We start from the raw sequence: 27,856 nt of genomic DNA, 5'->3' as shown, positions 1-27,856 counted from the left end.
TTTTTTTTTCTAGACTTACCTGTACTTCCATGGAGCCCCTTGGATTCGACAGCTATTATTTATTGAGGGTCACTGTGGTTGGATTGGAAGGACTGATGCTGAAGCACTGGAAGGACTGATGTTGAAGCTGAAGCTCCAATAATTTGGGTACCTGATACGAAGAGCTGACTGACTGAAAAAGACTCTGATGCTGGGAAAGGTAGAAGGCAGGAGGAGAAGGGGACGACAGAGGACGAGATTGTTGGATGGCATCACCGACTCAATGGACATGAGTTTGAGCAAGCTTTGGGAGATGGTGAAGGACAGGGAAGCCCGGCATGCTGCAGTCCCTGGGGTAACAAAGAATCAAACGTGACCGAGCAACTGAACAACAACAACAACAATGGTAGGATACTGTTCTAAATACTTTCTTTATATTAATACATTTAATCTTCATCAGAACTCTAAGAGATGGGTGCTATTATTATCCCATTTTAGAGATGAGAAAACTGAGACATAAAGAGGTTCCCGAGTTAGTAAGTGATGCAGCCAGAATTAAAACCAAAGCTAATCCTAGAACCTACTTTCAAAGTGATTTTATAATGAACCAATACAAAATCAATTTGAAGTTTTATTGTTCATCTCTATCTTTTTCTCCTGTGTTTCTTTATGCAGATATTTAGTGAGTGACTCAAGGTTTCAGCCACCACTCTAGACTCTGGAGGAGTGGCAGGAAACATGTGATCACAACTTGCTGGGTGGGCACAGTGGTTGCAGTCTAGTAGGGAGAACAGTTTAGGAAATCATCACCTTATGTCAGCACGGCACTCTGTGCCATGGGAGCGGGGAGTGGGGTCCTTGGCCCAACTTGGGAAAAGGGAGGACAGAGTAGACTGAGGCATCTGGCAGAGGGAGATGGGGAGGAAGTGGGAAAGGAAGGAAAAGATCATACCTCCCAATTCCTCAAGTATTGAAGGGCAAGTATAGAGTCCAGCCAGACGTCATAGAAAGTCAAAAGCCAATTCTCCCGGGGCCTGACCTGAGAGTTCCACTTCTCTGTTTCACTCTGTGATTTTTCATTCTCTTGCTTTCTCTCCACCCAGCTCTTATTTTGCACATCTCCTCTGCTGCCTCTACCATAACTCTGGCTTGTACAGATTTTGGCCTGCCATGGCCTGCCGTAGCTTTGACCCCAGACTTCACTTCATATTAATCCAAACATTCACCCACCATTGGTGGATTCAGTGGAATGGCCCTTTCAATTTCCATTCCATCTTCCTTCGGCTTGGATAGAGTAGAAAACTACATTTCCCAGAGTTCTTTGCAATCAGGCTCTAGATATCAGTTGGAAGTATCTGCAAAATGGTAGGAAAAAAAAAAGAAGGTAGATATGATGGGAGGCTATTTTCTTTGCCTCCTTGGGAGTTTCCACTAGCCTATAAGACTAAGTGAATGTGAGATTTTCCTGAGGCGGTATTTGACATCCATAAGTTCTTGGAGAATGCAGATGTGGGGTGCGTTGTGCACGCTCAGTCATGTCCAACTCTTTGTGACCCCATGTACTGTGGTCTGCCAGGTTTCTCTGTCCATGGGATTTCGCAGGCAGGAATACTGGAGTGGATTGCCGTTTCCTCCTCCAGGGGATCTTCCTGATCCAGGGATTGAACCCATGTCTCCTATATCTCCTTCATTGGCAGGTGGATTCTTTACCACTGTACCACTTGTGAAGCCCACAGTTGTGGGGTAGTTGTGTTTAAAACTGATGCCTAGATTTAAACAATGCGTCTTGAACTCATTGCTCCATTAGGTAGCCTTAGATATAGGAGCTCAGCTGATGAGTCAGCTCTGTATTATTCTGGGAGTCATTTCTCAATGATTGGAATTGAATCTTTCAGGCTTTTCAATGATTTTATAAGCCCCCAGCTCCCTGTGTCAAATTTCTTCCTGTTTGAAATTCCCAAAGAGAAATCTGACTGACATATAACCAATCTCTAATTTAGTTTAGAGAGTGAAGACCCCCAAAGAGAGGATCCTGGCTCATCCCTTTGGCTCCCTGAACATGGGAACTCTATTCCTAGTTGGGTCAGTTGTGCTGGGGGTGGAACTGAGGCAACTACAGTGAGGAATGAGACAAGAATGTCTAAAAGCGTACGAGGTCAAGGAGGCACTGGCCCATCATAAAGTCCAAGCTGGGACTAGATTGCAGTTTCCAGTGAGGAAACAGCAGGAGATGCAGCCAGAGAAATCAGCTGAAGCCAGATCATGCTGGGCATTTTAGGACTCATTAAGACATGTAGACCAGGCCCAAGAACAGTTGGCAGTTGGTCAAAGGTTTAAAACAACTGGAACCATTTAAGGGTTTAGATTTTAGACAAAAGTCTTGGCTGTAGCATGGAAAGTGGGCTTTGGGGATCAAAGAATGCAGTGAGGTAGACCAGTTGGAGGTCACTACAGCTGTCCACATGGGAGGTGGAAAGTGGTCTGGATTTAGAGAGTGACAGTAGAGATGGGGGTGGGTTCCCTGGTGGCTCCGATGGCAGAGGATCTGTCTGCAATGCAGGAGACCCAGGTTCGATCCTTGGATTGGAAAGATCCCCGGGTGGAAGAAATGGCAACCCATCCCACTATTCTTGCCTGAAGAATTCCATGGACAGAGGAGCCTGGTGGGTTAGAGTCTGTAGGGTTGCAAAGAGTTGGACACAACTGAAGTTACTTAGCAAACATGCACAAGACACTCAAACCAAATATTTACCACGTATGGGGAATAAAGAGTAATTTTTTTTCTGCCATTGTGGCATAAAAAGAAAGATAACCTAAAGGAAAGGCTTGGTCATTGAATAACTCTTTGTGGATGCCACCATCCAAAGAGCATGTAATAGTACCGAAGAAAATTAAAAAATTAAGAATAATTTAATTGGAAACATAGGTAATAGAATGGAGAAGGGTGCTCCTATTGCTAAGCAATACAAAAGCAGATATAGGTTGAACTAATAGATAAGACATTGCAAAGCAGAGGAAGATTATAATTTGAACAGCCCCATCAATTGCCCAAATGGATCTTTGTGCAAATTACATTTTAACTTTGATTATGGAAAATCTGTTTTATAAACAAACAAATTTCTGTCTAAGGGAATGCGAATGACCCACCTATAATTGTGTGACGTACATATTGCACAACAATATATGGCAATCCTAATTTGAAGCACTTTTCTTCAGATTTATACTTATTAGATAGATAGTATTATAACAACATTAAGAAAATATTTTTCAGAAAATACTTTTTACACATGATTTACCCATGATTATGACTAGTCTAAATTCCTATGTGACCTAAGATTCCTCTGTCAGTGTATTTGTTATTTTCAATTTTTCCAAATTCCCCTCTAGTCTCTGCCAATATGCATACTTAAAAAAAATTATTATGGTGGTAATCAACATGCAATTTTCTCCTCTGATGTTTTCATTTCAAATAATAGAAATAATATTTTATTATCTTGCTATATTATCCTTCTTTTAACAATTCATTTTATAATTTTATATCAAATGGACATAGAATTAATTTAATCAGACTTCTTTTATAATCTGAGGAAATTTAATCAATATGTTATAACTACTAATATTCTACCCATTAAAAAATATCAGATACCCTAGAAAAAGTTATTTGGATAGTATGAACATGTAAAATAATAAATATTCTTCCAAAAAACTCCTACCAAGATGAATATTTTGTTGGACTATGGCTAAAAAGACCTGCATTGGTATCTGGGTATTTTTTGTCCTGAGATCATATTTGCCATTTGTGTTTATACTGTAATGAACTATTTTAGGATAAAAACTCAGGAGGTACATTTCACAAAAACATAGGGCAATGGGGTGTAACACAGAGAAGCAACAGGGTGTAGTGGAAAGCATGTGAGTTTTGGAATCAAATAGATTTGGACTGCTGTGCTTTGAAATGGTATGTTCTGCAAAAAGACTTGTAGAATGCTCATAAGAGCTTTATTTATAATAGCCCAAACAAAACAGCCCAGTTGCCCATCAATAGGAAAATGGATAAACTGTGATATATTTCCCCCTTGGAATACTAGTCAGCAATAAGCAGAATAATCTACTAATACACACAAACATATGGATGAATGTCAAAATTATGGTCAGTGAAAGAAGCCTTACACAGGCGTATATACTCTTTGATTCCATTCTGAGGAGCTAGAACAGGGAATGGTAACCCATGTGAAGAAAATCAGAACATTGGTTGCTGCTAGGGGTTTTGATGGGAAGTTACTCAGAAAAGACATAAAGGGACTAATTGGATGATAGTAATGTTCTGTAACTTAGTAGAGGTTTGAAGTGGACATATGTATGTGCGTCTCTGAATTTATATAATGTTACACATGGGATTTGTGTATATTATTGTATGTAAAATTTCTCAAAGAAAAAAAAAAGAACCTTAACAATTATTGGACTCTAGTTAATGACATACATACCAAAGTATTTCAACCTACTTTGAAATGCATAAAATCTAAAATGAATCAATGGATGGATAGAGGGATTAAAACCCAGGTACACAGGTGAAAGAGCAAGCATAGTAAAATGTTGATTATAGAATCTAGGTTTTCCTAGATTGAAAATTTTCGGGATGAAATATTGGAAAGTGTTTTTTTTCCTTGACCTATGACATGTTTCATAAACCTCTCAGTTTCAATTTCTGCCAAATGAAGGCAGTCGTCTTTACTTCACAAAGTTGTTGCAAGGTTTAAGAAAAATCATCATAAAAATAGACATGGGGGATACACAGCAGAGGTGATGCTGCTTACCTTCTTCTTCATCTCCTCTTATTTGCCTTGTCAGTTTATAAACTGTAGTGTATAGTTTGGGATTTGGTAGCATTAACTATGAGCAGGCGGTCTGAAATGGTGGTTGCTGTTGTTTAATCACTAAGGCATGTCTGACTCTTTTGCAACCCCATGGACTATAGCCTGCCAGACTCCTTTGTCCATGGGATTTCCTAGCAAGAATATTGGAGTAGGGTGCCACTTCCTTCTTTCCCAGGGCATCTTCCCAACCCAGGAACAAAACCCCCATCTCCTGCATTGACAGGTGAATTCTTTACCAGTGAGTCATCAAGGAAGCCCAGTCTGAAATGGTATGTAGCAAAATTATTGAAATTATGGGAGATGAACTGTCCATCTGTTGATTATATCTTCCTTAAGTGGAGGAACAGTTTTTAAGGATAGTAGTGGCTCAAATTCCATTAAAGAGGGACAGCCTGTGGCGATACTTGCTTTAAAGAGAGTACCAAAAAAGAAAAAAAGGACAAAGTGTTTCAGAAGGTAGTCAAAGGGGTTTTTAAAAACTACACAGTTAATCAGGTCACTAAGAGCCCATATGTGAGCAGTCACTTATTTAACATGTATTTATTGAGGGTTTGCTGCTTGCTGCATGTCTGGCACTATGCTTAGAGCTAGGGACACAGAGATGAATGAATGCTCAGGATGGACATAGGGGCCTGCCCTCATGGAGCTTACATTCTTGTCATGCTAAAGTTAGTTGGATTTACAGGAATCAGTCTGTCATCCAGCAAATATTTACTGAGCATTCACTCTGTGCCAGGAACTTGGAATATCCATAATGAACCAAACAGACACAGTCCATTGTCACAGAGCCTGTGATCCAGCAGAAAAAAGGAAGGTTGAATCAAACTGCTGTATGTAACTATAATGAAACTGTATCACGGTAAGTGTACAAAATACTATGAAGGAGAAGTACAGTGTTCTTCAGGAAATTTCGTCAGAAGAATATTTCCCACTAGTCTGGGAGAAAAGACTTTTTCTCCTAAACTTTACTCTGTTTAAAAGACAGAAGTGAGCACAGAACAGAGCTGGGGAGAACCAGTGGCCCCCACTGGGTCAACAATGAAATAAAGAACAGAATTAGAGGTACCAGGAGCAGTGTGGTCAGTCACAGTGCGTGCTGTTCTTTTGCATGTCTCCTTGGTTTCTGCCTTAGGAGGTCCTATGCGGTTCGGCTACAGAAAGCAAACTGAGAACTGCTGAATTGCTCTTCACCATAGAAAGGGATGCTGGAATTAGATTTATCTTCTACTTGGTCAAAGACTACAGAAAACACCCGAACACATCCATGGTGCCAGGAAGCTGCTGGAGACACAGGGCCTGAGATCATTAAACAAAAGCAATTATACAGCTGATCCATCGCAAGAACATGTCCCCAGCCGAGGTCATTGATTCCCAGCAGAGAGAAGACAGAAACCAAGAGAATATCGAGAGCTGATTAGAATACATGTGTCTTGAAGATTAAAAAACAAAACAAAACAAACTGTTGCTCCTACAATGATAACACATCCTGGGAACAAATACAAGCCACAGCATCACCACACCACACATTCTATAGTGGGGACAGGCTAATCTGCTGGAGTCTGAACCACTCACCTCTGAATTGGAAGGGGGCTGGGCTACACTCAAATAACTGTCATTTTCCAGCACTAGCAGCTGACATATAATAGGTGCATGATAAACAGTAGTTGAATCAACACAGGTTTGTTTCCATTTGCTGCCTGATTCTCTGAAGGAAAAGAAAAACATGGAAACATCTAAAGATGAGCAAAGGAAACGTATAAATCATAAGTTAATTTAGAGGTGTGTTAGGATCCAGCCAAAATGATGAAAGTGAGTTCTGCACAGTTCAGCTTCTGCCTCTGCAAGTACGAACTTGTTTCTCTGTCCACAGGAATGACAAGGACCAAAAGCTGCAGTTCATCTTCTTCAGGTGAAGAAGTGCTAAAAGTGACAGAAACCAAGAAAATCAGAGAAGCACGAGGCTTGACAGTTAGGATATAAGAGTTATGGCATTAGATCACCTAGCTTCCTGGTCTCAGCTACACCACAGGCTAGCGGCTATTTTTGAGGTAGGTCACTTTGCCTCCATCTTCTTCTCTGTAGTATGAGTACCTGCCTCACAGTTTCTCCCCTCCCCCCAAAAGAATCATTTGAGTTAATGCCCTCAGCATAATTTCTGGTGCATTAGTGCTCTCATAAATTTTAGTTTTTACTCTTAATGATTTTCAAAAATGATCCCAATTTCTTCTCCAAGCTTTTTCAGGAAATATGGTTTGCTAAGTATATAACTGAAGGTAAAATGTCATGACTCTATAAGGTCTTTTATAGAAATATAGTCACAGATCAGGGAGGAGAAAGTCCTTCTTCTCAGGCCCTGATTTTGCTCCAGATTGGATGATACCACAGCCACACCATGGACCATAAAGCATAGCCTCTCAGAATTGGAAATGACCCTCCTTCTGCCATCAGGCTATCGGGCAACGCAACAAGAAATTTAGGGTCGGTTCCTCCTTTAGACAGCTATGCATAAATAAACTGGATTATCTTGCTGTAACCCCAGGGTGCAAAAAGTCCAAAGAATCTGTGCATTATGACTTTGCCTTGATTTGTCTGACAAGCCTTGGAGAGAGCAAGTATGTATAGTGTTTACCTAGGGTAACATCAGGTTGAAACAGTGACTATGCTTCATGCTTTGTTGACTTCCCTAAGTGTCATGACTCTTGGAATAATAGCCTTGCAGAAAAATTGACACACTTTCCTTTCTGGTGTGTCTCTGCATAAATTGTTTCTCCCTCTGCAAGATTAACTAATACCATCTGTGAGTATTCCAGGCCCTCCCTCAGTTTGCGCTTGGATCTACCTGTTTCTTTTCTCTGCCTCTTTTCAAAGGTGCAGGAAGAGGAGAGCTCCCCACCACCTAAGGGCCAAACACTGTCAGAGCTCAGGTTCCCAAGCCTTGAAATCCTTTGCTTCCAACTCTGCATCTGCAGGCAAAAACAATCCTCCGGAGATTCGGCCCTCCCACTGCCTGTGATAGGCTGCTTGGAATAGCAACAGCCTGTGTCACCGAAAAGGGCAAAGCTTTCGGAAATAGAAACAAAGTTGGTCACAAATCACATTGGCTTTGCTCGAAGTTTTTTTTTTTTTTTTCTTCCCCACCTTTCTTTAGCATGCAACTATGGGGAAAGTGACCGCTCGTGTCAGTTGGGGAAGTCGGGGTGGTTTGGTGCCCAGGGAACGGCTGTAACTTCTACGTGACCATGGTACCTGTTGAAAACGCAGAGGGCCCCAGTCTGCTGAAACCGAAGGGGCGAGCGGCGGAGACTGATGGCAGCGACAGAGCCAGCGGCGGCCCGCATCCTCCCGGGGCGCGAGGTAAAGCGAGGCAGCCTGGCTGCGGGACCGCGAGAGGAGCGCGCTGGACGCGTGTCTCACTCGTGTGTGTGCGTGTGCTTGTGTGTGTCCACGTGAGCGTGCAAGGTGCCTGGAGATAAGGGGACAGGATCTCGTGGGAGAAGCGACAAGGAGCTCTAATGTGAAGGCTGAAGTCTCACTACTCCTAAGCCGGGTCCCTTCCTCTGTGTGGGCTGTTATCAGGGATAAATCTCTTTCATTTGGAGAAATTGACTGGCAAGATAATCGCGCCGATGAAGACACCCACACACACCCCCACGTACACACTTTTTTTTTCATTTCTTGTCACACATGGATAATCTGTAACAATTGGACATTCTAACCACCATTTTAAAAACCAGCATTTTAAGGAGGCTTCCTAAAATTATTAGTTACATAATCAATAAATTCAACTTTCTTTTTAAGTGCCCAGCATCTTTTTGTAATGAATTTGAGCATTGTTTGGAGTCTAAAACCTCTGCTTACTTGCTCCTGCTTTCTTTAAAACTGGCATCTTAGACTGAGGTTTGTTTAATACTTCTCCTTCTGGAGGTGAAATTTCGGAAAAGTTTTCATTCATTTCAGTTAACTTTGCTTCCAAATGCCTTTCCTCACTTCCATATTTACAATTTTCACAAACACACTGCCTACATTTAGTTGCCTCTCCTGATCAATTAGTCTTCAAAGGAAAAGGAACTCATTGTAATATGAAATGAAATCAAACACAAATAATACCCCCTTCCCCTGCTTCTCTCAGCTCTGCTCCCTCTAAAAGTATGATACATGCCCAGGCCATATATTAGAATTTTATGAATAATCCAAACCACCAAATAAATACAAAAAGCATTTATCTTTCACCTTGGGATGGATCTATATACTAGTGTTTTTTTTTTTAACAATTGTTCTTTTAAAAGAATTTTGTTTTAATTTGATTTATTTATTGCATGCAGAGTATTAGTTCCCCAATTCCCTGGCGGAGTCTTAACCACTGGACCACCAGGTGAAGTCCCCTATATGCTTAGGTTTTCATGGTGGGATTGTCTGATCTTGGAATTGAATCCACATTGGAACCGAGGCACCAAGCAACCCCTCCTCGTAAATGGAGAAGCTCTCCTTCTCCCTTGCCCTCTTCCAGCTCAGCCCTCTCTAACTTCCCTCCTTCTAGTCAAGAATTAATATCTGGGGTCCCTTACACTATGGCCCAGTCCTCTCTTCAGCAGAGCTACCACTTTCTCTAAGTGTGATCTAAGTCTAAGAACAAACAAAAGAAACTTGTATTGGGGAGTAGAGAAAGAGTAGCGAAGTTCTCTCTGAATTCTCGCAAGATTGAGCTAGAGGGTGAGTTGAGGTGGTAATAGCGACAAAAGCATTAACTATATAGAGTCAGTGATAAATGTCGCAAAGAAGTTGAAAACAAATTTTATGCTAGAGGGGCCTCCACAGTAACATTCAAAAATGGACTATTTAGTTATGATATGTCTTTGAAAGCATAATGTCCTTTTAATAGGTCAGATTGTCCAAGTTCACAATGGAAAGCAAATATGTGTGCTTCTAAAGATTGAACACACACAACTTTCAGTTTAAAGTACAACTTTAAACTGTTGAAAAGAAACACTAAGTGAATAAATACCATCAATTGTCTTTTACATTTAACTTTAAATGAATCTTGATCATGTAGAAGAAGAAACCTAAATGCTTTTGTTAACTCCTTAATGAATACAGCTTTGATGGGTGCTATATGTAGCTTGTATTTAGACAAATACAAACCTTATTATTACTTTCATAAATTTTCCTAAATTGCCTTAGGCATTCTTGGTACCCAAAGGCAATTATACAGATCTACATATATAATTAACACATAGTATGGACTTGCTCAGCTGTTTTGACAAGTTAGTTCACCTCTTCTATCAAGGTTGCATTTTTGTCTGATTTACAAAGATGTCAAATGAAATATTTGACAAAAACTTCTTTCAACCTCTTTATATTTTAAACTTCCATAGCTTCCTGCAGGAAACTTCAAGTGTTTAAAATACGCTTAATAATTATCCTTCTTTTCCTGCATTTGAAAGTAGCAAGTTGTTCTGTATTCCTAGATGAAAAACAATGTGCAAAGAGGAATGAGTTATAAACCCAGAATAAGGTAATTAAAGCATTTGAGATACTGAAAAATGAAACAGAACAGAAACCCTGTGATTGCACCCCTTAATGCTATTGTGCATAGTGAGAAAGGTAGGCAGGTTTTCCTTGGCCAAACCCTCTAAACTGGAAGGAATGCTTTGTTCCAGTGGCTAGAAGCTAATGAATTTAAATTCACTTTCAAGAAGTTATGGCTTAAGTGGGTACATTTTTAGTAAACATTTCAGCTTTCATAGACATGTTATAATTGACCTTGTAGGGCAACGTTGAGCTCAATTTGAAATCTTGGTACTTAAAGCCAGCAACAGATATAGATGAGGTGCGAAACATAGATGGCTAGAGCACCTCACACAAGGAGAACAGGAGTCTAGAAGATGTGTGGTTGGCCCAAGTTCAGGGGGTGGCTGATCAAAGCAGACCCTGGCAGCCTGTGGCCCAGCGGGGCCTGCTCCTTCACCTCAGAAGCTGGGTCTCCCAGGCTCCTCTAATTCATGATTCAACAACTGGTTAAGAAGGGGGTTTCCTTAAGTCCTCCATTACCCCACTCGCTCTGCTTTTCCTTCTCAGGTCTGCCCGAAAGGTCAGAAACAGCACAATACTTGTGTGAGTACATGTTTTCCACACCGCAGATCCAGCTGCCTGATGTACTGGAACCCAGATCGCTGGAACTAGGCTCACTGAATCAGCGACACTGACGGCACTTCACCCCCTCCCAGACCCTTCTAAGCCTAGCTGCAGCCCTGCAGTCTGGGAGTCACGAAATGCACACCTCTGCTGGCGAGGCGGCTGTACTATGGCAGTTGTCCTCAAACATGTTCAAAGCTGCAAACTCCTTTCTGCAAATGGAGTCTGTGTAGGTGGTCAGTACGTGAGACAGGTAAACATGGCACTTCTTTAGTGGAAAGTGGGAGTGTAGAAAGCCCTGTGGCCTGGCTGCTTCTCTGCTCCCCTCGCATCCCTTGTGGCCCTGAGCTGGCTCCTGGCTCAGGATTATATTAGCAAACCTCAGGTCCATCACTGCTCAGGTTATGCCGGTGATGTTTTCGAGGTTGGGGCATACTTACTGTGCTCCTACTGTGAGCCTTGGGCTCTCAGAGTCAGCCTAAACTGGTCCCTCTTGAATTGAGTCAAGCTTGGCCTTCTCAGGCTTCCTCAGACAGCTCAAGGAGAAGTTTACTTGTAAGATAGACTGAGAAGACTTTGGGGAATAGACTTGTTATCAGAGAAGAGAAGGTCAGACTGACCACCTTGACCTGATCACAGAGCTTTGACTGTGAGACCAACTTTGGGAAGTTACTTTGGGAAGACCCAGACCTTGGCCATTCCCATTTTCCCAGGCTTTCCACATATTAAAAAGTGACATCTGAAACTAATATAATATTATAAATCAACTATACCTTTAAAAAAGCAGGGAAAAATTTTTTAAATAAACCATATACAGTATATATGTATCAGAAGAAAAAGTGACAAAACCTGTGACAAAACTTGTGCTTTTAAAAGCATGTATATCTAACAAATAAATGGCAGTTACAACAGCAAAAACAAAAAAGTTGTGTATGGCTTGATATTCTCAAGGAAATGGCAGAATTTATAGACATTTGAATTTATGAGGGACACAACTGGGTGACTAAACTGAACTATATAGATGTTTTTGCTGAAAATAAGACCAAATTTAAAGATAGCCATCTCCTCTTTCTCTTCAATCAGCTTCTCTCTGGGTCTGTACATTTCACCTCATTTGGAAATCACATCAAAAATATAAATTTGAGGGGTTTTGTGACAGTGAGAGCTGGGTAAATGACTTCTCTGGGACCTGTGGTGGTAGTGGTTTAAGTCGTGTCCGACTCTTTGTGACTCCATGGACTCTATGTAGCTCCTCTGTCCATAGGATTTCCCAGGTAAGGGAGAAACCTCTAAACAAATATGGCGGGAGCTGTTCCACTGCCAACTCTGGGTGGATGGTGTTGACTCACACAGCAGGGATCTTTTCCCCTTTAGTATCATGTCACCCCGAGAGGTCAGGGAAGATTGCCACTTGTCGCAAACCTCCTCTAGGCTGCCCCCACAGCAGCAGACATGCATTGATGAGTGCCCGTGGTGGCAGAGCTTGGCAGACAAGGAGCCACCAACAGTGCCCCTGACCTGGAGGGCCTGAAATTAGCCTGTGGATACCAGCGTGCCCGAGCAGGTTTAAAGCCGATGTCTATTTCGATAGGACAGTACCTTGGTGTGGTTGTCAGATATTTTCAACATCACCCTTCTGTCTAGTAAGATTGCCGGCAGGACCTGAATGACTGAGTTCTTAGGCACTACCCTGGTGAATAGCTGGAAGGAACCCTACAGGGAGCCCTCAGGTATATCTTTTATGTATTCTCAAGAGAGTACTTTTTAGTGGTCTAGACCCTGTAGTAGCTGAGAAAAACAGAACTCAAAATACAATGAGTCCTCTCTGGAGGCGACTATGGAAAATAATTTACATGTATGTATTAAAGGTGAATCAGCCAATCTTAAAATGCAGTTTTTAATTGCTGTAGACATGTGGGATGATATTTTGTCATTGAAGAATAGTTAGTTCTTTTTTAAAAACTGATTAATTTTTGTCTGTGCTGGGTCTTCACTGCTGTGTGCAGGCTTTCTCTAGTTGTGTTAAGTCGGGGCTACTCTGCCTTGCGGTACTCCAGCTTCTCACTGTGGTGGCTTGTTGCGGAGCACAAGCATTTAAATTGAATGGAATTGGGGCTCCCAAATTCAGCTTTTTCTCATGAAGAGCCTTCCCCAAGTGGATGAGTTAGCGAATAAAATAAGGCAATGAAAGAAAGCCACCTAGAAGTATACCAAGTCATGGTGTGAGAAAGGAGAAAAGTTGAAACAGGCTGCTTTCCAAGCAGCTATTTGACCAAATACCAAAAGAGAATAATTCCCTATCCTGTCTTCCCTCAGAAAGTATCCAACCTCTGGAAATTCCAGAGCAGTCCGGTGGTTAGGCCCCTGTACTTTCACTGCTGAGGGCCTGAGTTCAATCACCAGTCAGGGAAATAGGACTCCACAAGCAGCATGGCAAAAAAAAAAAGACACAGAACCTGAAATCCCTGCAAGTATTTCCCAGCTGAAATGTTGAGCCAAATATACTACCTTTATAGTAAACATAAAGTCATATTAGTTTTTTTTTCTTTTTTTTTTTCTGTCTTGGCTCCTTGGTAAAGCTGTTCTTCCTATATCACAGCATGCTCATTTATGTATTTGCTAAATGGTTATGATTCAGTGATATCGTAATTTTTCTATACAATTTAGGTAGAAGTGATGAGATTAAAATAATTTATCACCTTATTCTTACTTTAGGAACTTTCATTCTTTTTGACCATGACTCACTTTATACTGTTGTGCTGAAGTATCAGGGAGAAAAATGCAAACTTTTGACTTATAGGAATATTTTCTTTCCCCTTAAGAAAATCAAGCATTATTTAAATTGTAGAATTGTGCATCCCTTGGAAGTAATCTCCAACCAGTTCATCCTAAGGGAAATCAGTCCTGAATATTCATTGGAAGGACTGATGCTGAAGCTGAAACTCCAATACTTTGGCCACCTACTGTGAAGAACAGACTCATTGGAAAAGACCCTGATGCTGGGAAAGATTGAAGGCGGGAGGAGAGGGGATGACAGAGGATAAGATGGTTGGATGGTGTCACTGACTCAGTGGACATGAGTTTGAGTAAACTCCGGAAGTTGGTGATGACAGGGAGGCCTGGCATGCTGCAGTCCATGGGGTCACAAAGAGCCAGACATGACTGAGTAACTAAACCGAACTGAACTGGAAGTAATTGTTTCTCAAAAACAATCATGACGAAGGTCTGCCTGCCATTATTAGGCTCTGTGGCTATTAGCTGCATCCATTTTATTTTATTTATATTATTGTTATTTTATAATGTGTTGCCCCTGTATGCATTTGTTTCCACACACTTTATGCAAGTTATGAGCCATGTGCAATGCTAATTTATATATGGCATCTCAGCCTCAGAAGTGCAAGGCTTTTTAAGAATAAGAGAGGGACTTTCCTGGTGGTCCAATGATTAAGACACCGCCCTTGCACTGCAGGGGCCACAGGTTCAGTCTCTGGCTGGGGAACTAAATATCTCACATGCCACAGGGCATGAAATGAAATAGAGACAGTAAATAAAGAATAGGGGGAAAAGTTGTAATTTTAATCAGTTAGTGTTGTGAAAGAACATCCGTAGCTAATGAATGTTTCATTTCTATTGGGAAACAAAATTGTGGAAAACTCAAGGCAAAATCACAGGAAGAATTTTTCATGATGTAAGTCCCATTGTGCGAGGAGATCCAACCAGTCCATTCTGAAGGAGATCAGCCTTGGGATTTCTTTGGAGGGAATGATGCGGAAGCTGAAACTCCAGTACTTTGGCCACCCCATGCAAAGAGTTGACTCATTGGAAAAGACTCTAATGCTTGGAGGGATTGCGGGCAGGAGCAGAAGGTGACGACAGAGGATGAGATGGCTGGATGGCATTACCAACTCGATGGATATGAGTCTGAGTGAACTCCGGGAGTTGGTGATGGACAGGGAGGCCTGGCGTGGTGTGATTCATGGGGTCGCAAAGAGTCGGACATGACTGAGCGACTGAACTGAACTGAACTGTGTAGGTATTGCCAAAAAAAAAAAAAAAGGAATTCAGAAAAGTATGAAAAGGCAGAATTGTTATGCTGGAAACAAGGTATCATTTTACTTCCTTTGCTATCAATAAGAGACTGTTTCAAAGTTTTACTTGTTAGAGAGATTTTACCCCATCAGTTCAGGTCAGTTCAGTCGCTCAGTCCTGTCTGACTCTTTGGGACCCCATGAATCGCTGCACATCAGGCCTCCCTGTCCATCACCAACTCCCGGAGTTCACTCACACTCATATCCATCGAGTCGGTAATGCCATCCAGCCATCTCATCCTCTGTCGTCACCTTCTCCTCCCGCCTTCAATCTTTCCCAGCATCAGGGTCTTTTCCAATGAGTCAACTCTTCACATGAGGTGGCCAAAGTATTGGAGTTTCAGCTTCAGCATCAGTCCTTCCAATGAACACCCAGGACTGAACTCCTTTAGGATGGACTGGCTGAATTTCCTTGCAGTCCGAGGGACTCTCAAGAGTCTTCTCCAACACCACAGTTCAAAAGCATCAGTTCTTCAGCACTCAGCTTTCTACACAGTCTAACTCTCACATCCATACATGACCACTGGAAAAATCACAGCCTTGACTAGGTGAACCTTTGTTGGCAAAGTAATATCTCTGCTTTTCAATATGCTATCTAGGTTGGTCATAACTTTCCTTCCAAGGAGTAAGTGTCTTTTAATTTCATGGCTGCAATCACCATCTGCAGTGATTGTGGAGCCCCCAAAATAAACTCTGACATTGTTTCCACTGTTTCCCCATCTATTTCCCATGAAGTGATGGGAACAGATGCCATGATCTTCGTTTTCTGAATGTTGAGCTTTAAGCCAACTTTTTCACTCTCCTCTTTCACTTTCATCAAGAGGCTCTTTAGTTCGTCTTCACTTTCTGGGTGGTATCATCTTCATATCTGAGGTTATTGATATTTCTCCCAGCAATCTTGATTCCAGCTTGTGCTTCTTCCAGCCCAACATTTCTCATGATGTACTCTGCATAGAAGTTAAATAAGCAGGGTGACAATATACAGCTTTGATGTACTCCTTTTCCTATTTGGAACCAGTCTGTTGTTCCATGTCCAGTTCTAACTGTTGCTTCCTGACCTGCATATAGGTTTCTCAAGAGGCAGGTCAGGTGGTCTGGTATTCCCATCTCTTTCAGAATTTTCCACAGTTTATTGTGATCCACGCAGTCAAAGGTTTTGGCATAGTCAATAAAGCAGAAATAGATGTTTTTCTGGAACTCTCTTGCTTTTTCCATGATCCAGCGGATGTTGGCAATTTGATCTCTGGTTCCTCTGCCTTTTCTAAAACCAGCTTGAACATCAGGGAGTTCACGGTTCACGTATTGCTGAAGCCTGGCTTGGAGAATTTAGAGCATTACTTTGCTAGCGTGTGAGATGAGTGCAATTGTGCGGTAGTTTGAGCATTCTTTGGCATTGCCTTTCTTTGGAATTGGAATGAAAACTGACCTTTTCCAGTCCTGTGGCCACTGCTGAGTTTTCCAAATTTGCTGGCATATTGAGTGCAGCACTTTCACAGCATCATCTTTCAAGATCTGAAATAGCTCAACTGGAATTCCGTTACCTCCACTAGCTTTTTTCATAGTGATGCTTCCTAAGGCCCACTTGACTTCACATTCTAGGATGTCTGGCTTTAGGTGAGTCATCACACCATCATGATTATCTGGGTCGTGAAGCTCTTTTTTGTACAGTTCTCCTGTGTATTCTTGCCACCTCTTCTTAATATCTTCTGCTTCTGTTAGGTCCATACCATTTCTGTCCTTTATCGAGCCCATCCTTGCATGAAATGTTCCCTTGGTATCACTAATTTTCTTGAAGAGATCTCTAGTCTTTCCCATTCTGTTCTTTTCCTCTATTTCTTTGCATTGATCACTGAGAAAGGCTTTCTTATCTCTCCTTGCTATTCTTTGGAACTCTGCATTCAGATGCTTATATCTTTCCTTTTCTCCTTTGCTTTTCGCTTCTCTTCTTTTCACAGCTATTTGTAGGGCCTCCCCAGACAGCCATTTTGCTTTTTTGCATTTCTTTTCCATGGGGATGGTCTTGATGCCTGTCTCCTGTACAATGTCACGAACCTGAGTCCATAGTTCATCAGGCACTCTGTCTATCAGATCCAGTACCTTAAATCTATTTCTCACTTCCACTGTATAATCATAAGGGATTTGATTTAGGTCATACCTGAATGGTCTAGTGGTTTTCCCTACTTTCTTCAATTTCAGTCTAAATTTGGCAATAAGGAGTTCATGATCTGAGCCACAGTCAGCTCCTGGTCTTGTTTTTGCTGACTGTATAGAGCTTCTCCATCTTTGACTGCAAAGACTGTAATCAATCTGATTTCAGTGTTGACCATCTGGTGATGTTCATGTGTAGAGTCTTCTCTTGTGTTGTTGGAAGAGGGTGTTTGCTATGACCAGTGCGTTCTCTTGGTAAAACTCCATTCAGACTAAACAAACTGTTATTGCATGATTATTGTGGGTAATTCCATGAAGTAACATTACCCCCAGTTGACAGATAAGGAAACTGAAGCTAAGAGACCAAAAGCTAACAGTTACTAAGCACTTAGTAGTGTGCACCAGCTACTCTTCTATTTCATTTATTCTCATAACTTTATGAGGTATGTGATATTATTATCTTTACTTTAGGACACAGAGGAACAAAAAGATTAAACTAGACATGTCAGAGTCTAACTGCTAACTAACCAGGTACTCTGATTCCAAACTGTACCTTCAGTGTTAAGCTGAGGTACCTCTGGGAGAAAAGCAAAATGATGCTCCATGTAGCATGGATAATAGCCCAGAGATCTAAACCTCAGTGTTATAAATCTCCGGTGGCTCAGATGGTAAAGAATCAGCCTGCAATGCAGGAGACCTGGGTTTGATCCTTGGGTCAGAAAGATCCTTGGAGAAGGGAATGGCTACCCACTCCAGTATTCTTGCCTGGAGAATTCCACGGACAGAGGAACCTGGCAGGCTACAGTCCATGGGGTCGCACAGAGTCAGACATGGCTGAGCAACTAACACTTTCACTTTGCACATTCTAAATCCACGCCAGGGTTTTGCGCTTGAGCAACAATACCATCCAACACTGATGTCTCTACTTTCTGCTCTGATCCGTGTTCTAATCTGTGAATTTGGGTCCCCATTACCCTTGTTTCAGAACTTCATTGCGTCTCATTTTAACTAGTTCCCTAATTTTCCATATGATATGTCTTTTTCTATAAGATTATAAATTTCTGGATTAAAATATGTATTCTTGAACCTATCAGATCTCCGAGCTAGCTGTTTAGAAAGTGCTGTTTAGCTCATATGAGGTAGGAACTGTGCCTTTTCCTCTGTATTGCCATCAGGGATCATGTGTACATGGCACAAGTAACGCTACCTTGTAGCCTAGGAAATGTGTCCGCACGGTGCTCAATACGCCCACCCTGCTGACTGCACTGTCCATCCAGATGAACCTGTCTGCCCTCTGTGTTCAAGATGGTATTGCCATGGAGTACATGCTTAATTGTTAAATCAGTGAATGAGTGAAGTGTTTGTTGAGTTAAACTAAAGCTCATTCTAATTCTGCAATATTTATTGACTATCTACTGTGTAAGAGGTACAGTGCAAGATACTTCAGTGTAAAAAATAAAAATATCTAAAAACATTGTCTGGGTCCATAAGTTTTACCAACTCATCAGACAGATAAGAATCTAAGTAATGACAATCATTTGGCAAATATTGAGCATCTCCTGGAATCAGACATGACGCTAGAACCTGGGTCCAATGGTAAACCAGAGACATCTGTGCAATGCATATGCAATTACCAATGGGTGATGAGAGAGAAGAGATCCAGAAATGTAGACAGGAGGAGGTGACCAGACACATATGCCTTGGTAGTGCACAGGGGATCCTATAAGACAGTATGGCTAAGCTGAGTCAAGAAAGTATCACTGAGGCCAATAAGTTTACAGAGAACATTCTAAGCAGAGAAAATAGCTTGTATATGAGTTTGGAGAAGAAAGAATGGCACATTCAGGGAACTACAAATATATTTGTCTGATGAAAACGCAGAGTTCAAAGAAGGAGAAAGAAGGTTATGAACGAATCTGAAGATGTTAAGTAGGGACATGTCATGAAACCTTTGTGTGATAAGTAACATGATAGAAGGAATTATTGAGAAAAGATCTTATTGGATTACAGAAATCAAGAAAAGTTTCTGAACGTGATGATAGCGGTGACAGAATTAGGGGGTCTTGGAAAACTCTTCCTGCATGCCTCTAAACCCTTACCATTCTTTTAGTTTTCATTTTTTGGTTGCACCTCAGTTTGTGGTACAACCAGGATTGAACATGAGGCCGTTGGCAATGAAAATAGTCCTAACCACTAGACCACCAGGAAAGTCCCACTATTCTTTTAACAGTTAAACAAAAATGACTCCAGCTCCCATAAAGTTAAAATCACATGCCTCTTTATTCCCCAGCTCTCTGCCCATCCTCAAACACATACAGTATACTGGTGTACCTTAGGAGCCTTAGGATCAGAAAGTGGTTTCTGATCACTTTTTGCACCAACTTCCTATTTACCCTGGTTTCTTGCCCTTTGCTTCCCAAAGCTGGTCTTTTCTCTTATCCCTCTTCTAGTCCATGCATGGATTACAATCTTTTCCTTCATATACTCAAATCCCATTCACTCAAGTTCTTGGTAGATTCTTACTGACAATCTGAAGAGGGCTATAGTGCAATTAAATATTAGGTGGACCCATTCATACAATTCTCCTGTCAAATCCACCTTAGGGACTTTCTTGTCAACCAATTTTTGCTAGAAGGTACAAACTTCTTGTACTATTTTTCTCTTAACTTCATTCCTCATCCTTACCCATCCTCTACAAGCTGACAAATTCTCCTGACCTTTTTTCATTTGTCTTATTTCTGTGTTCTGTTCTTTCTTTCTTGAGCTCTCTCTCTCTGTCTCACACACACAAACACACACAAATTCGTGCTTCTTAGCATTTGCTCCCTTTCTCTCTCTCCCTCCCATGGCTCACCTCTGTGTTATCAACATGACCCATGGCCTTTTCCCTTAACCCTGAGGTGGTCATACAGGTATTCGTTTTTAGTAAATAAAGTGCTCTTCCTAAGAACTTTACATCCACAAGCTTTACAATGTTATTTTCTCCCTATTCATTTCCTTAATTAAAGAAATTTTAAAGCACTGAGGATGACTTTCAACCATTTTTGAGTCCTTGGACTCCTTTTTAAACAGAAAAATAATTTCAAATTCTCACATAATAGTTTTAACAGTGTTGCATTTAATGATTAGAAAATATAGAATGGCAGGCAGCTACTCTGCATTCACTCACACTTTGAATTAAAACTTTTTATTTCAGCACATCTACACATATGTATGGAATCTTGAAAGACAAATGTGTATGTTGCTATTTTTCCTGATGTTTAGTAAGCGTTGATGGGATGAAGATCCTTTTTGAAGACTTTATCAGTTTTCAAATGTGCCTCACTCACCACAATTCACACTGATTGAGAATCTCCTTCCTGGAGATGTCAGAGGTCTCTGGGTGAATGGCTGCTGGTTTGTTTTCCAGATTCACCCCCTCTTAACTGTCTATTGAAAATCCTCTTGAAAAGATGGGAAGAGATGCAAAATTGCAATAACGCTAAAGCCAGATATACTTACCAGTGGGTTAGAACTTGTGCTGTGCTTAGTTGCTCAGTTGTGTCTGACTCTTTGCCACTCCATGGACTATAGCCCGCCAGCCTCGTCTGTCCATGGGGTTTTCCAGGCAAGGATACTGGAGTGGGTTGCCTTGCCTTCCTCCAGGGGGTCTTCCCCATCCCGGGACTGAACCCACGTCTGCTGTGGCTCCTGCAATGCAGGCGAATTCTTTATTCCTAAGCCACTGGAGAAGCCCAATGTATAAAAAAGGGAGTGATATTTTGGCTTTCCACAATCTGTCACTGAGCATCCCTACTGAGAGAATTTTCACGGATCAAAGGATGATATCTCCACAGACCTCTTGGAGCTGCTTTTTTGAGAGGGTCAGAAGGTTTTGCTCCATAGTATAATTCTTCCCACCCTGTCCTATCACCATCACTTCCCATTCTATATCTCTTAGGGGCTACAGTTCCCAAGATTTCAGCAACTCTGGCTAGACAAATGAAGGACAGTGGTATTCTAGAATGTGAAAATCAGTGTTAAGAAGAGACAATGCTCAGATGAGCCAGTGGAGTGGTATATTCTAGAAGTTACAGTTTTGCACGTACTGTTTTTGACAAGCAGAAAAAAGAAAGTTTGCTTTATACAATGCAGAGATGTTATCCCCTGTTCACAGTCAGGGGACCAAAAAGTAGAAGGAAAAAAATTCCTTTCTCAGTTCAGTGGGGTCACACCAGAAAGATAACTTACAGACATCAGAAGTGTGGCTAGCATCTGTGCACATTAACTGCCCCTTCAAGTCTAACTAAGGACATTTCCAACTGCAACTGGGTGGTTACAGTAAGGTGTGTCAGACACCGAAAACTTAATTGCTATCCCAACTTCCTTTTTATTTCTTTGTCTTTTCCAACTGGGGAACTAGAAGATTCAGATACTTATTCTCTCTTGCAGCCAAGTTTGACTATATGGAACACACTGGTTCTGGTCAATGAGACATGAGGATGGCTTTGTGGGGAGGTAAAAAGTTATCCTCAACCTTTTTAGGGCCTGTGACTGAGTCCAAAAATTAAACCAACAAAGACAGATTAACACAAAAGCATCCATATTTAATTAATGTAGGTTTTATGTGACATGGAAACCTTCATAAGGAAATAAAAGCTCAAAGAAATGATTAAGCCTGAATATTTTTATGCTTGATTTGTCATGAAAATATGATGGAGTATGAGGTAAGTGCAGTAAACCAGGGGAAACTTAGCAAGTCTCTTCATTCAAATTCTTGGTGCCCCTTTGCTTTCTGAGATAAGGATGTTCTTTTCCTCTGAGTATAACAGAAAGTACCTCTCACATGAAATATTCAACATGCCAAGGTGTTGTATTTTGGGTTAGCATGTTGTGAATGCCGTCATCTTTCAATGATCTTCTGGAAAGTTCCCTCCATGATAAGAGGAAAGAGGCACATGGGGATAACTACTTGTCCTAAGCCTTCTCCACTGTGAATCTGGTTGTGAGAGCATCTCAAGCCCCGAGCTGTGACAGCCACCTTGCACATATGGTGACAGATTGGGGACAAAAGCCAGCCCTCTGTGCAGGCAGGAACAGATGGATGGGTAGAGCGTGAATCCTTGGAGACACCAAATTCAACTTGGCCTTCTCACAAACTAAACAATAAATGCCCTTGTTTTTCAGGTTTTTGGTTTCTTACAGTCAAAAATATCATAACTGATTTAGGGGCTGGGTAAACAGAAAGTGGCAAGCCAGTTACTGTCAAGTACATTTTAAATACAAAGGGAAAACATACATTCTAAGATTTTTCTTCACAGGAAACACATATATTTTGGGCAGTATCTGATTTCTGTTGTCTGTAATTTTTTAAAAATGGACTCTGTGGGGAAAAAAAATGAGATGCAGGACAACAGCTGGTGATAGGAGTAAATTGAGGTGAAGATGGAGCTCTTGAGAAACCGATATGCAGGTCAGGAAGCAACAGTTAGAACTGGACATGGAACAACAGACTGGTTCCAAATAGGAAAAGGAATACGTCAAGGCTGTATATTGTCACCACTTCTATGCAGAGTACATCATGAAAAACGCTGGACTGGAAGAAACACAAGCTGGAATCAAGATTGCCAGGAGAAATATCAATAACCTCAGATATGCAGATGACACCACCCTTATGGCAGAAAGTGAAGAGGAACTAAAATGCCTCTTGATGAAAGTGAAAGAGGAGAGTGAAAAAGTTGGCTTAAAGCTCAACATTCAGAAAACGAAGATCATGGCATCTGGTCCCATCACTTCATGGGAAATAGATGGGGAAATGGTGGAAACAGTGTCAGAGTTTATTTTGGGGGGCTCCACAATCACTGCAGATGGTGATTGCAGCCATGAAATTAAAAGACGTTTACTTCTTGGAAGAAAAGTTATGACCAACCTAGATAGCATATTGAAAAGCAGAGATATTACTTTGCCAACAAAGGTCCATTTAGTCAAGGCTATGGTTTTTCCAGTGGCCATGTATGGATGTGAGAGTTAGACAGTGAAGAAAGCTGAGCACAAAGAATTGATTTTTTTGAACTGTGTTGTTGAAGAAGACTTTCTTGAGAGTCCCTTGGACTGCAAGGAGATCCAACCAGTCCATCCTAAAGGAGATCAGTCCTGGGTGTTCTTTGGAAGGAATGATGCTAAAGCTGAAACTCCAATACTTTGGCCACCTCATGCAAAGAATTGACTCATTGGAAAAGACTCTGATGCTGGTAGGGATTGGGGGCAGGAGGAGAAGGGAATGACAGAGGATGAGATGGCTGGATGGCATCACTGACTCTATGGACATGAGTTTGAGTGAACTCCGGGAGTTGGTGATGGACAGGGAGGCCTGGTGTGCTGCAGTTCATGGGGTCACAAAGAGTCGGACATGACTGTGTGACTGAATTGAAGTGAACTGAACTGGAGCTAGTTGAGATCAGAGATGCAGATAGACCTAATATGAAATGTGTGAAGTGTCGGGGCTAAAACTGCAAAAGCAGAATTATTATCTGAAACCTGTGATGTGGAGGATATATAAGAGAAGCTACTAGGAATAAACATTAAAAAAAAAAAAGGACAAGAAGATAGAGATGAAAGAGAAAAGAATATGAAGCAGGAGACAGATCCACCCTACCCCCACCCACGGTAAGCAATTCGAGTTGGGTCCTTGTGGACACAAACTCCAAAATATCAATAGGAGGACAACTGAGAGAGGAACTTTGGCCCTGTCCAGATAAGAAATAAGAGACCACATATTTCTTTATTTCTAAAATGGAAGGACTGAACCTGTTGGTCCCAAGCCTCCTTGAACTGTTCAATCACTAAGTCATATCCAGCTCTTTGTGACCCCGTGGACTGCAGCACACCAAGCTTCCATGTCCTTCACTGTCTCCCAGAGTTTGCTCAACTCCTGTCTGTTGATTCGGTGATGTAATCTAACCGCCTCATCCTCTGTCTCCCCTGTCTCCTCCTGCTCTCAATCTTTCCAAGCATCAGGGACTTTTCCAATGAGTCAGTTCTTCCCATCAGTGGCCGAAGTCCTTCCTGGACTAAAAAGGTCTTAGTTGCAGAGGCATAGAAAAGCTAAGGCAATTGGTAGTTTCATAGTTGGATGACTTAGTGACTAAACAACAAGTTGCACCAGTCAGGATCATAATTAAATCATCCAGCATGGGCAGAGAAGTTTAATAAATTCCAAGAGTGAAGGTGAGAGCAAAAAAGACAATATTTATCTAAATCTACCAGAGCATCTCAATTAATCTGTAAGTATATTGGAGTACCAGAAGGCAAAAGGAAGGTAGTGGCTAGAGGTACTTAGCCAGAGGCTAAGAAGACTTTTTGTCCCTTCTGAATAAGAGCTTCAAGTCTTGGAGTGGCTCACTCATCCACCTGGAATTTTCAGTCTGTTCTGGGTGCCCCTGATCCTTTGGAGATTTGGAGAAAGGGGTGGATTCACAGGGATGGCTGGAATGTGGGTCTTCAGGTTCCTGTAACATATCAGTGGAGACAGGTTTAATCCTAGACAGATGAACTCAGCTGGTGACATCCTGGAGTTTAACTGCTGTAGGGGTGTTCAGAAAGACTGGTAAGAACCCTTCCATACTGAGAGAAGCTGGTCACCAGGGACTCATTTTTTGAGGTCTTTTAGGGTTTACAACAGGGTACCTAGGACTGTCATCTAGAGCCGGCTGCACTCAGTTGCCGTAATCTTGTATTGCCTTCTGGACCTGGCCTAGGTTTATAATGTATTTAAGTTGAGCCTGGATTTCTGGGTCAGTTAACATGTCCAGACTAAGGAATGGCCTTCCGAATATTGTTTCAAAATGGCTTAACTTGATGGTTGCTTTAGGAGCTGCCCTGACCCTTAAGAGGGCTATCGGCCACAGGTGATGCCATGACTCTGACATTTCCTGATGGAGTTTGCCCAAGATTTTCTTTAGCCTGTTCCACTTCTCCTGAGGACTGAGATCTCCAGGATGAATGGAGGTGGTATTTATTTCCTAAAGCCTATGAAACTGTTAAGTGACCTTTGCAACTGAAGGCCAGTTGTCACTCTGGAGGTGATGGGGCAATCCAAATCTAGGATTAATTTCTTCTAGGAGAGCCTTAGCCGTTTAAGTTGCCTCCTCTGTTCTAGTAGGGGAAAGCCTCTGTCCATCCAGTAAAAGTATCTATAAAGACTAACAAATATTTGAAGTCCTGAAAAGAGGGCATCTGAGTGAAATCTATTAACTTAGCTAGTCCTGTCTCCTGGGTAAGTCCCACCACACTGGACTGGGTTTAAGAGGGGGAGGCTTGAGGTTATCTCCTGGATTATGGGTGGCACGGAGGGCAGAGGCTCAAGTAACTTTTTTAATCATCTCTGGGAGCCTTTTCCCTGTAAAAAAAAAAAAAAAGTCAGAAAACAATCACAGACATTTCATCTCTCCTCAGATGAAGAGAATCATGTAACCCTTCAATAATTTTTTCATTGATCAGAGACATATATGAGAAACTTCTGACCTATATGCCACCAGCCATCTGTTCCCTTAGGTACCCCCTCTGTCTCGTGCCCAGATCTCTCTTAAAGTCCAGTGCCTGGGTATAACATTAAAAGGGGTAAGGGATGGGATTAATGCCTTTTTGGTTATGGGTATCTGGGCTTCTTCCTTTGCTTTCTGATCTGCCCCATCATTTCCTTGGGAAATTTGAGAAAGTCCCTTTTGATACCTGCAGCTGTGGATGACTGCTGCCTGTTTTGGTTTCTGAACCATCTCTATGAGATGTAAAATCTTAGCCCCATATTTTATAGGGGAATTTCTTGCATTTAGAAGTCTTCTCTCTTTCCAGGTAGCTGCATGGGCATGTAAAACAGGGAAGGCATACTTTAAATCTGTATATAGATTTACAATCTTTCCTTCCCCTAGGGTTAAGTCTCAGGTTAGAGCTGTCAGTGTTTTGCTTCTGTGATGCTGTGGGTGCTGACGATGGCATACCCTCCCTCTTGACTTCATTTTTAATGAAACTGCTGCCATCAGTAAACCACTCTTCTTTTTTTTTCCACAGCTTCATCTGCTAGGTCAGACCTGCAGGCATAGATTCGGTCAAGGGTTTTGAGACAAGAATGTGTTAGCTCTGAGCTTTTGGCAGGCATTAAGGAGCGAGGTTAAGAGGATGGCAAGTTTTGAAGGTGAGCTCTGGGAAGTCAAAGAGCAAAGCCTGGTACTTAATAAGGCAGCCTTCAGTTAGCCAATAGTGGCCTTTTATCTCTAGGATCCCTTGCACTTGATGAGGGGTCTGGACTTCCGTTGCTGTCCAAAGGTAAGCTTGTTAACTTCTTCCACTACTAAAACTGTGGCAGCTACTGCCCAGAGGCCCCCAGGCCAGTCTCAACCATGGAGTCTCATTGGCTGGAAAAGTCTCCTATAGGCTGAAGAACTTCCCCTAGCTTCTGTACAAGGACCCCCCAGAGCTGTCTCCTGCTTTTCAGCCACATAGAAGAAGAAAGGCTTCTTCAAATTGGGAAGACTGAGAGCAGGGCCTCTAGTGAGGCCCTACTTGATATCATTAAAAGTCTTTTCCTGTTCCCTGTTCCAAAGTAACAGTTCTGTATCTGGTCCTTAAACGGCTTTATACAGGGTCTTAGCCATAAGCCTGAATCCTGGAATCCGAATTTTACAAAATCCTACCATGTCCCAAAAGATAGAGATGTTCCTTTGTCTTTGGAACACTTAGGCCTAATATAGCTTGTTTTCTATCTGGAGATAACTGTCTACTTCCAAGGTTTATAATATATCCCAGATAGTTAACTTGTTGTTTGGAGACTGATGCCTTTGTCTGAGAGACTCTAACTCTGGATCCCAAGGAAATGAAGGACTTCAATGATATTTTGATCTGAGCTTCCATGGAGGGACTTCATACCAATAGGTCATCCATGTACTGTAGCTTAGCACCCTCTTTTGGGTGTATTTCCCTTATTTCCTTTCCAAGGGTCTGGGCAAACAGGTGTTCAGTTTAGCTCAGTTCAGTTGCTCAGTTGTGTCCGACTCTTTGCAACCCCATGGACTGCAGCATGCCAGGCTTCCTGTCCATCACCAATTCCTCGAGTTTACCCAAACTCACATCCATTGAGTCAGTGATGCCATCCAACCATCTCATCCTCTGTTGTCCCCTTCTTCTCCTGCCCTCAATCTTTCCCAGCATCAGGGTCTTTTCAAATGAGTCAACTCTTCGCATCAGGTGGCCAAAGTATTGGAGTTTCAGCTTCAACATCAGTTCTTCCAATGAATACTCAGGACTGATCTCCTTTAGGATGCCCTGGTTGGATCTCCTTGCAGTCCAAGGAACTCTCAAGAGTCTTCTCCAACACCACAGTTCAAAAGCATCAATTCTTTGGTGCTCAGCTTTCTTTATAGTCCAACTCTTACATCCATACATGACTACTAGAAAAACCATAGCTTTGACTAGATGGGCCTTTGCTGTCCTGAAACCCCTGAGGCAATATTGTCCAGGTATATTGTTGCCTTTGGCCTGAGTTGAGGTTAGTTCACTCAAAGGCAAACAGATACTGTGATGATGGATGAACTGGGATGCAAAAAAAGCATTCTAGAGATCCAGCAGTTAAGCCATTTAGCATCCTCAGAGATCTGGGCTAAT

At 41.8% G+C, this 27,856-nt stretch overlaps 1 protein-coding gene across 1 annotated transcript in view; it reads left to right on the top strand.

The window, feature by feature from the left end:
• The first annotated feature begins 8,092 nt into the window (after window positions 1–8,092).
• SLC2A12 (solute carrier family 2 member 12) overlaps window positions 8,093–27,856 on the top strand; it is a 64,978-nt gene continuing 45,214 nt past the window's right edge. Inside the window, exon 1 of the mRNA XM_068984815.1 lies at window positions 8,093–8,207. Within this exon, the coding sequence (XP_068840916.1) occupies window positions 8,093–8,207 (115 nt within the window). The remainder of the gene's footprint in view (window positions 8,208–27,856) is intronic.

Source organism: Capricornis sumatraensis, chromosome 13, assembly GCF_032405125.1.
Source record: "Capricornis sumatraensis isolate serow.1 chromosome 13, serow.2, whole genome shotgun sequence".
Classification (NCBI taxonomy): Eukaryota; Metazoa; Chordata; class Mammalia; order Artiodactyla; family Bovidae; genus Capricornis; species Capricornis sumatraensis.
The sequence above is the reverse complement of the archived record's forward strand: the minus strand, read 5'-3'. Positions and strand labels throughout refer to the sequence as shown.